Source organism: Bos mutus, chromosome 25 (genome assembly GCF_027580195.1).
Source record: "Bos mutus isolate GX-2022 chromosome 25, NWIPB_WYAK_1.1, whole genome shotgun sequence".
Taxonomy (NCBI): Eukaryota; Metazoa; Chordata; class Mammalia; order Artiodactyla; family Bovidae; genus Bos; species Bos mutus.
The window spans coordinates 14,301,920-14,312,567 of record NC_091641.1 but is presented as its reverse complement, the minus strand read 5'-3'; the positions used below and the strand labels follow the sequence as shown (position 1 = coordinate 14,312,567).

At 44.7% G+C, this 10,648-nt stretch overlaps 1 protein-coding gene across 1 annotated transcript; it reads right to left on the bottom strand.

Annotated features, from left to right (window-relative positions):
* Positions 1-5,622: 5,622 nt before the first annotated feature.
* On the bottom strand, positions 5,623-7,006 carry LOC102265644 (elongin-B). Its single transcript, XM_005886948.2, has one exon. It carries the CDS (start codon positions 5,977-5,979, stop codon positions 5,623-5,625), a length of 357 nt encoding a protein of 118 aa, XP_005887010.1. The 5' UTR covers positions 5,980-7,006.
* Between the last annotated feature and the right edge of the window lie 3,642 nt (positions 7,007-10,648).

The window sequence follows — 10,648 nt, the reverse complement described above, 5'->3', positions numbered from 1 at the left end:
GGGCCACGCCCCGCGCTTCGATTGGCGTCGCCGGAGAGGGGGTGGAGCCTAGGGATGACGTCACAGAGCTGGGATGCTCCCTGGCGTGAGGCCTCTGCGCTGCACGCAGTCCGGGTAACCATGACCTTTTTCTCCATCCAGTTTTGTGCACCCCCAGTGGGAGAGGGGCGGAGGAGGCAATGGCACCCCACTCCAGTACTCTTGCCTGGAAAATTCCATGGACGGAGGAGCCTGGAAGGATGCAGTCCATGGGATCGCTGAGGGTCGGACACGACTGAGCGACTTCACTTTCACTTCTCACTTTCATGCATTGGAGAAGGAAATGGCAACCCACTCCAGTGTTCTTGCCTAGAGAATCCCAGGGATGGCGGAGCCTGGTGGGCTGCCGTCTATGGGGTCGCACAGAGTCGGACATGACTGAAGTGACGTAGCGGCAGTAGCAGTGGGAGAGGGGCATTTGGCAAATCCGATCGAAGACCCGTTTATGTCGGTCAAAAGTGGGAAATTAGCCAATTATCAATAGTGAGGGGCTGTGCATTCGTCGGGGTGATCAACAGTGAGCATTTTGTCAGGTTATTTGATGACATGAGTTAAGTGCTCAGTAATGATGATGGTTTGATCGCTAAACCATGGACTGTAGCCTGCCAGGCTTCTCTGTCCATGGGATTTTCCAGGCAAGAATACTGGAGTGGGTTGCAGTTTCCTTCAGGGGATCTTCCCAACCCAGGAATCGAACTCGGGTCTCCTGAATTGCAGGCAGATTCTTTACCAACTGAGGTACAAGGGAAGCTTTGCGCAGTAATAATGCAAAATGAAAGATAGGGTTCTGAAATAATATCTCTGGTATCCCAGAAATGTATTTTTTGAAATTGATTCATTCGTTTTTCTGCACCGGGTCTTAGTTGCAGCACACGGCTCTTCTTTTACCTTCGTTGCGGGCATGTGGAATCTGTAGCTGGCATGTGGGATCTAATCCCGACTGGGGATGAATCGTTCCCTTGAATTGAGAGCGCCAAGTCTTAGCGACTGAACCAGCAGGGAAGTCCCCCAGTAATGTATTTTTAAAACACATCTAGATGAAAAGGAAATGCATCAGAATGCTAAAAGTATTCCTGCTGCTAGGGGCATACATTAGTTCTTTTTTCTTTCCATAGTCCATGTGTTTGATAAGGAGTAGGAAATAAGTATTAAGCGAGCAATTAAGAAGGGAAAGTTACCTTGCCTTGTGGAAGGCCAGGAACCGCGCGGCAATTTCGGATTATCCGAGGGTGCCCAAGTACTGTGGTCAGGGGACGCTGGTGTGATAGCTTGATGCTCTGGCAGTTAGGGGGTGAGGGCCGAGAGTCGGGGAGCAGCCGCGCGCGCCCCTCGTCCCACCCGCCAGCCCGGGCTGCGTCCAGCTCCGCGGGCATGGGGGAAAGGATGCTCGCGGAGAGCAGCTGAGGCGAGAGGAATCAGGCCGGGTGTTCTGCGCTGAGAAAAGGCCAGGCTTACATCCTCGCCGAGGGCTGATGCACCGCGGAGCAGGAGTCATTAACATCCAGCGGCACCCGAGGCTCTGCGGCGACTCCCAGGTCTAATTGCCTAATTACTGTCTCCCTAAACGCTGCTCTCAGGGTATTATTGCCAAGAATGCCTTTGTTTGCGTTTGGTTTAACTAGTGCAGATAATTCTCTTCCCACAAATATTGCAGCCATCTCCCCCGGGGACTTTTCTTTTTAATAGATGGAAAATAATTCTCTACTAAAAAAAAAAAAAAAAGCCTCAGATATTTGATCTTGCTGAGTTTCTGTCAGTGACCAAGTTGCCAATTTGAGTTTTTTCCCCCTGCTCTCTAAAGTCGTGTCCCTGGTGGGGCGTGGCCTACATACCGAGCTCTGAGGGCAATTTTGGCAGTTCCTTAAATGAGCAAGTCCCAGGAGAGTGTTTTTAATAACACACCCAGGGGATTTTCTCTTCCACCCTCGTGTCTTACACCTGCTACTGGGAAAGAGAGAACCTGTTTATTCCCATCCACTCTCCCACACATTATCTCTTAAAAAAAAAATCTCTTTAGAATTTTTAATGAAAATATTCAGACATTCTCAAAAGTGAAAATAGAACAAAGAACTCTCATAGCCCCTCACAGGGGAGCTTTTGCACAGTTATCAAGATCCTGTCTGGTTTGCTTTATCCCTTTCTGTTTTGCTCTGCTACAGATCTTAAGTTTTATTCCTGTGTATCTCAATGGTTGTGGTTTAGTCACTAAGTGGTGTCAGACTCTTGCAACCACATGGACTGTAGCCTACCAGGCTCCTCTCTCCATGGGATTTCCCAGGCAAGAATACTGAAGTGGGCTACCATTTCCTTCTCTAGGGAATCTTCTCCACCCAGGGATCCAACCCATGTCTCCTGCTTGGCAGGTGGATTCTTTACCATTGAGCCACCTAGGAAGCATGCATCTCAATATACAGCTCTAAAAAACTCAGCCTATTTCTTAAATAATTTCAATCTCTAAATTACAATAGGAAACATACAACTTGGAATACATTTAAAAAATCTACAGATAAAGTTTGCTTGTTATGGTGTTTAAGTCACTTCTTATATAGGGCGGGCCCCTGCCCTTTTCCTTTTGCCCTGACATGACTTGTTGCAAAAACTGGGTCAGCTGTCCTGTAAATGCCCCACTTTGTGGATTTATCTGCTTCCTTGTCATGTCATGTAACTTGTTCCTCTCTCCCATATCTTGTCAATTGAAGTTGATTCTAGAGGTGGGTTTATGCACAGATTCACTTTCCTAGGAGGTGATGTGTTTTGGCATCACACCAGGAGACCCACAATAGCTCATTGCCCCAGTTTTAGTGATTAGTGGGCTCAGGTGGTGACAGCCTATCCCTACAACTGTATAGTTCAGGATTAATAGTTTCAATCGAATAGTTTCAACCATGGTTCATTTTTTTGTTTGCTGTTGTGTTCATTTGTTATTATTTCATTAGGTGCTGTGAGATGGTAATTTTTTAATTCAATGATTTCTTCTACACTTAGTAGCTAGAATTTTTTCCCTCATGAATATACCTTAATATATTATTTAGGTAATATAATATATTTTTTTAATATTTAATATAATATTTTTTCTTCCAGTTTTATTGATATATAGTTGGTGTAGAGCACTGTATAAGGTTTACAGCATAATCATTTGACTTACAAAATGGCAACCCGGTCCAGTATTCTTGCCTGGAGAATCCCATGGACAGAGGAACCTGCTGGGCTACAGTCCATGGGGTTGCAAAGAGTCGACACCACTGAGTGACTAACACTTTCACACTATCATGAAATGAGGACCCCAAGTAAGTTTAGTAAACATCTGTATCATCTCACAGAGACACAAAATTAAAGACATAGAAAAGCATTTTTTGTCCTTGTGGTGGGAACTCTTAGGATTTGTTCTCTTTTGTATATAATACACAACAGTGTTAATCATATTAATCATATTGTATGTTACATGCCTGGAACTTGTTTGTCTTATAGCTGGAAGTTTGTGTCTTTTGACGGCCTTTGTCCAAACCCCCACCCATACCGCTCTCCCACACATTACCACTAGACCTGTCCTACCAGAAATGCCACAAGGATTCCTTCAGGTTGACATGAAAGGATGCTAAACAGTAACTTGTAGTCATATGGAGACATAAAAATTCCTGTTAAATGTAATACATGGGTAGTACTTCTCTGGTGGTCCAGTGGTTAAGACTCTGCACTCCCAATGCAAGGGGCCAGGGTACAATCCCTGGTCAGGGAACTTGATCCTGCATGCTGCAGCTAAGGCCTGGTGCAAACAAATAAAAATAAATACATACTTTTTTAAAAAGAATACTATCAGGAGTTGTGAAAAAGCAACTTACAGAATGGAAGAAAATATTTGCAAATCATATATCTGATAAGGGGTTAATATCTAGAATATATGAAAAACAACAAGAACCAAAAAACAACACTGGTTAAAAATGGGCAACAGACTTGAATATACTTTTCTTCTTTCAGAACCTTCCTTGCCATGTTGATTTCTAGATGGAGTCTGTGCCAGGTTCCAGTTAATTGCCTCTTGACTCCAAATTCACCCTTTATTGCTTGCTGTGCAAAAATTGAGGTGGACCACTTGAGTATTTTTTTCTAAACCAGCTGGCACAATGTTAGTTTTTGTCAACTGAACGCTCTGGAGAGTAACTGCAGGAGGAAGGGCTTTCCCTCCTCCTTTTGTTAGGTAGTCAGACATGGGCTGGTCCCTGCCCCATCCTGGACAGGGTCACCTTTCTCTCTGCCTCCCTACCCCCACCCCACACTGGTGATCAAAACACACCTCAAGATCTTCCCTTTTTGTGATCAACGACCGATAAGTTTCCAGCCTTATCAGGACCAAACAAGATAAAACCTGCCAGCACAGGTGCACCAAGACCTAAAAGATGACTCGAAGTAACCCGGGGTTCATTATATTGTATTTGTAGTAAATTAGCATTTCAAGTTTGCCCCACCCACCCCGCCCCATGGTGGGTTCCACTTGGGTGCTTGTGGGTAAGCGCCTGTGCGCTAGGAGGAAAGTTATACAACCTAAAGCTGCCAATCAACTTAGTCAAATAACACAGGACAGAGAGAGGGACTTGCCACCACTCTGAAAAACCAACCCGACCCTGTTGCAGGCGGCTTCTTGTTTCCAGGCAGCCTGCTTTCCTTCATTTTCTCTGTTTGGTGTGTACTTCTGCTTTGCTTAATACAACTCTTGCTATTTACAACTGCTCTCTGTCTCTTGATTGAATTCTTTCCTTTGGGGGATAAGAACCAAGGAAACACCTGTGTTTCGTGGTAACAATTCTAGGGTACTCCTGTATCGGGCTCCTGCAATGTGTAGGGGTTCAGCTCTTGCAGTGCAGATGGCTTCTCCAGCACCACGTTTCCAACTCATGTAGCTCCTCCGGAGCCCCAGTCCTGCCATGACAGGGGCCAACACCACCCAGCAGCCGTACTTTCCCCCAATTCTCCCCACCTTGGATGGCTTTGTCTCAGGATGCCTCCATTGAGATTCCTCTCCATGAATGACTTTTCTTGACACTCCAGATGGTAAGTTTGTTTTTTGTTTCTTTAATTTATATTTTGGCTGTGCTGGGTCTTCATTGCAGCACTCAGGCTTTCTCTAGTTGCTGCAGTCAGGGGCTGCTCTTCATTGCATTGCATGGGCTTCTCATTTCAGTGGCTTCTCTTGTAGAACGTGAACTCTAGGCATGCAGACTTAAGTAGTTGTGGCACATGGGCTTAGTTGCCACAAGGTACGTGGCATCTTCCTGGACCAGAGATGCAACCCTTGTCCCCTGCATTCTTAACCACTAGACCACCAGGGAAGCCCTAAATGGTAGGTTCTTGACACATTCTGGAGGGCAAATTTCCAGCAACTACCATTGTTACTGAAAGTTCAGCTTCCCTGTACACCAGTGCCAAAGAGAATCTCAGTTTTGGGTGAAATAGGTAAGGAGAGCTTTATTACTTCGCCAGGCAAAGGGCTTCTGCCTTGAAAAACTATGTGTCCCAACCCAGGATAATTTTTTTTTAAGACACCCAAATCTCTTTTAGTGGGAAAGTGAGGCAGTTGAGGTGGGGGTCTTACTGCACAGCTTGTCCATTGGCTCTGCTTCCTGAGTCCTGTGGCTTCATTACATCTGGCAGCTCGGGTGGGCTGGAGAAGGGCTCGATGCACACGTCTTCAAATGCCTCGTCTTCCCTGAAGGCTAGCCCCACAGTCACTGGGGCCTGAGGTAGTGCCATTTGGCTGGTGAAACCACACTCGCCCAATGTCTTGCTGTCATCCAGAAGCTGGTTGTCTTTATACAGCCGCTGCTCATCTGGTGGACGCTTGAGGATACCCTGGATGACGCGCTTCAACTCAAACACGGTGCTCGACTCCTTGGCCTCAGTGAAGATGGTGGTCTTGCCGCGCCGGATCATGAGGAACACATCCATTGCGGTGGCGGTGGCGGTGGCGGTGGCGTAGCTGCCTTTCCCCCTAGATTGCCAACCCAGGAGGATTGAATGAAGGGTTTTATAAAAGGGACTCCAAGGTGGGTCTCTGACAAGATTAGGGTGTGTTCACCTTTTCTCAGGTGATCTCATCTTGATGAGCTGCTCTGATCTCTTTAATCAAGTGGTTTCTTGATGGCTCCTCCCTTGATTAGCAATTCCCTTGATTCTGCCCTTTGGAACTTAGGAAAGGTCATGCAGGCTGGAGTCTCACAAGAAATATTGCAGCATGCAGCTTATGTAGGAGCAGAGAAATGGGGCCAGGAGCCAAGTAACAGCAAAGTCATGCATCTTGTAAACAGCGGGAGTCCATGGGCAGATAAGGAAAGCAGGCACCTTCAGACTTACAGGAAATTGAGTGATAAGGGACTGAACAGGCGACCAAGAAAGGTGAGGAAAGGCAGGAATCCCCTGCGTCCAAATGTAACCTTTTGCCCATTGTGCTGTCATTATGATAAGATTAGCCTCACAGATAAGAATAGTCATCAGGCATGTATACCATGACATTTCTACTCTAAGCTAAATAGGGACAAAATCCCTCCTTCCCTCAGTAAAATGAAGCTGGGATGAAAAAATCAGGAAGGTCAACGCCCAAACTCCTCATTCCCCAGGGAATATTCAGTCCCTTCATTCTTACCCTTCTCAAAACCAACTTGCCAAAGAAACCCTGGTTGGCAGCTCCTCACCTGCCTACCCACTCTCCCTTTGAGGCTGTATCCTTGCTTAAATAAACTTTTGCTTTACTTTCTAGACAAGTCTAGAAATGTTGCCCAAGTTGTCTGTGGGAAGATGGAAAAGCTAACTTTAATCTACTCAGAATAACAAAGAAGAATGATTTACTTGTTTAAAGAGTGGACTTGGGGACTTCCTGAGTGGTCCAGTGGCTAAGACTCCAAGCACCCAATGCAGGGGGCCAGGGTTTGATCCCTGGTCAGGAAACTAGACCCCACATGCCACAACTAAAGACCCTGCACACTGCAACAAAAACCAGGGAAGCCAAATGCATAAATAAATATTAAAGAGTTGTGGCTTAGCTAGTTAAGAATCCGGCTGCAATCTGGGAGACCTGGGCTCGATCCCTGGGTTGGGAAGATCCCCTGGAAAAGGGAAAGGCTACCCACTTCAGTATTCTGGCCTGGAGAATTCCATGGACTCTACAGTCCATAGGGTTGCAAAGAGTCAGACACAACTGAGTGACTTCCACTCACTCACTCACCTACTTACTTAATCTCTGTGCTTCATCTCTGAATTCTTTTGAGATGAAGAAAAAACCTGGAATTCACTGACAACAGAAATGGGACAAAAGGGCCCCTGTGCCCGGGAGATGCACAGGGCCACACTTGGTCTCACCATTGCTGCAGCGTTGGGTGACTTCTGTGCCATCCAGTTACCCAAGGCTGTGTAAGTCTCCAGCAAGCTGGGTCTCAGCCCTGGTGCTCTGCCTCAGCCTAGGGAGGTGACGGATATACCTTATATATGCAGATCCTATATTCTTTGGAGCTCGCTTTATTTTTTGGCTAGTAGCCAATCTCTCTTTACTGAAATCCCCTGTTACAGTTGATAAAAATCTACATATTAAAATTTAGCTGCTGTGTGGCTTCCATCTCCTAATTTGACCCTGAGTGATACAGGGTCCCTGACCAACATAACAAGGATGAAAGACACCCAAGCCTCTCACCATTATACAGTGTGGTGTGCTAAACCATAGTGGGACAGAGTGTGAGAAGAGTGGTAAGAAGGTGCCTGCATGTCCATGAAGATGAGGGGATCGGGGCACTCTTGAGTTCATCATCATTAACACCTCCTCTTGTCTTTCCTCCCGTGTCACTAGACCTCTGAGTGGCGTCAGTTCTCTCACAAGTCTGGTCCACTCCAGCCCACTGCCACTTTGCATGCCAGGTCATCATCATCTCTGGCTGGTTTACCGTGAGGGCCCTTATTCTAAATATCCTCTTTGCATCCACCCCTTGCTTGCTTCAGCCTGTTCTTCACAATGAGGCCAGAGGAATTCTTTTTTTTTTTTTTCAGAGGAATTCTTCTAAAAGACAAATTTGACTCCTTGATTAAAAACTGTTGGGACTTCCCTGGTGGTCCAGTGGCTAAGACTCTGAGTTCCCAATGCAAGGGGCCCAGATTTGATCCCTGATCAGGGACTAGATCCCACATGCTCCAACTTAAGAGTTCACATGCTACATCTAAAGATTCCACATGCCACAACTTAAAAAAAAAAAAAGATTCCACGTGCTGTAACTGAAGATTCGTGACACAAATTAGAATGAAGATCCCACATGCAGCAACTAAGACCCGGTGGAGCCAGATAAATAAATAACTTAGAAAAAAACAACTGCTGTTGGCTGCCCATTGCCCTTAGGTTAGCATCTGATTCATTTGTCCACAAGGTTTGGAAAGATCCCGCCTCTCCTCACCTTTCCAGTTTTATCTTGTGACACCCTTTCCTACATCCTTTCTCTCCAGCCACATGGAATGTCAGTTTCTTTGGGGACCTTTATAAGTACTGTTTCCTCTTCCAGGAAACCCTCTCCCTAACATCACCCTCGCCCTTTCACTCTCATCTTTGCTTCCTTAGCTCATCCTTAACCTCAGCTAAGGTATCTGCTCCTCTGAGAAGCCTTCCCAAGCCCATCTCTCTCTGATCCAGCTAGGTGCCTCTTGTGTATAGTTCAAGCAAACCCTGTACTTCTCTCATACTTATCACAGGTTGGTAACTGTTAATATGTCTCCTCACTACTGTGACGTGAAATTCATACTTTATGGCAAAAGAGGAGAAATTTAAACATAAAAATGTTCCCCTGCCTTCTCTCTGTCCTCTACTTGCCTTGTGTATCTGCATTATGTATTGACCAAACCGTCCCTTAGGCAGACATACCTGCTCAGCCATAAAGAGCAGCGTTCTCCCAACACCAACACAACAGCTCCTTAAAGTATGACATTCCTTCCTGATTTTGTAAGGCGTTATGATGATCCATCAGGATCAGATCAGGATTGTGCAAACTGTTAATAGTACACCATTTAATGTATAGCCCTCTGTCCCCAAAAACTTATTTAATTGGGCTTTGATTTTTAACGGGCAGAACAGTTCTCAGAGTTTTCTGAGAGGCCGTTCCTGGGTTATAATCCTCAATATGACTTGGATAAAAATTTTCATTTCTTTCATAGATGTTTGTATGTGTTTAGTTACTCAGTTGTGTCTGCCCTTTGCAGCCCCATGGACTGTAGCCTGCCAGGCTTCTCTGCCCAGGGACCTCATTACGGTCTTCAGTTTTGGGATGTTCATCACCATCCTTGTCAAATAGCGGAGAGCTTCTTTCAGTTCTGCGATCTGTTTTCCCTTCAGCTGGTCAACCATGCTGTCAGTGTCATTTGTCTTCAAGTGACAGTCACACAGACATTCAGCTCTTTAGTCCTACTCAGCTCCTCTGAAATATTATTTCTTATTAAGGTTTATATGTTTATACATATTTTAGGTAAAATTTACATGCAATAACACACAAAAAGCTTATGTGTGCACTTTTAAAAATTGTTTTAAATTGAAGTATAGTTGATTTACAATGTCGTGTTACTTTCTGGTATACAGCAAGGTGATTCCCTCCTCTTCTCCTTCTCCCTCGACAATCACAAGTCTATCCTCTGTCTGTGAGTCTGTTTCATAAATAAGTTCACTTGTATCATCTTTTTAGATTTCACATGTAAGTAATATAATATGGTATTTGTTTTTCTCTTTTTGACTTACTTCAGTTCAGTTCAGTGCAGTCGCTCAGTCGTGTCCGACTCTTTGTGACCCCATGAATCGAAGCACGCCAGGCCTCCCTGTAGTATGAAAATCTCTAGATCAATTCATGTTGCTACAAATGGTATTATTTTGTTCTTTTTTCATGGCTTCATAGTATTCCTGTGTGTGTGTGTGTGTGTTTATATATCACATCTTTATCCATTCATCTGTCAATGAACATGAGTTGGCTATTGTAAATAGTGCTGCTATGAAGATAGTGGAATATGTATCTTTCTGAATTATAGTTTTGTCAGGATATATGCCCCAGAGTGGGCTTGCGGGGTCATATGATAACTCTATTTTTAGTTTTTTGAGGAACCTCTGTACTGTTTTTCTGCACCAATTGACTGCACCAATTTACAGTCCCACCAACCGTGTAAGGCGGTTGTCATGCACTGGGTTTTGCAAATTCATTGATTTATTGGACAAATGCATGGGCACATTGGTAACTACCCAATGAGAAAGAAAAAGTCATTTGTGACATTCAGGAACTGGCTTTGCACTATCAGGCTTTGGTATTCTTTTGTATTTTGTTGCTGAGTACAAGTCTGCTGTATGAATATACCATACTTGGCTTATCCATCCACCTGTTGGTGGACATTGGGTTGTTTCCAATTTCTAGCTGTTCAGAATAAAGATGATATGAATAAAAAGTTTGTACATATGTATTTCGTGGACATAGATATTTTGTGAACATATATTTTCATTACTCTTCTGGAAACTATCCAGGCGTGAAATTGCTGGGTCATATGGTAGGTGACATTTAGCTTTATGAGTAGCTGCCAAATTTTCCAAAGTGTTTTGCCATCCTACATTTTCCAA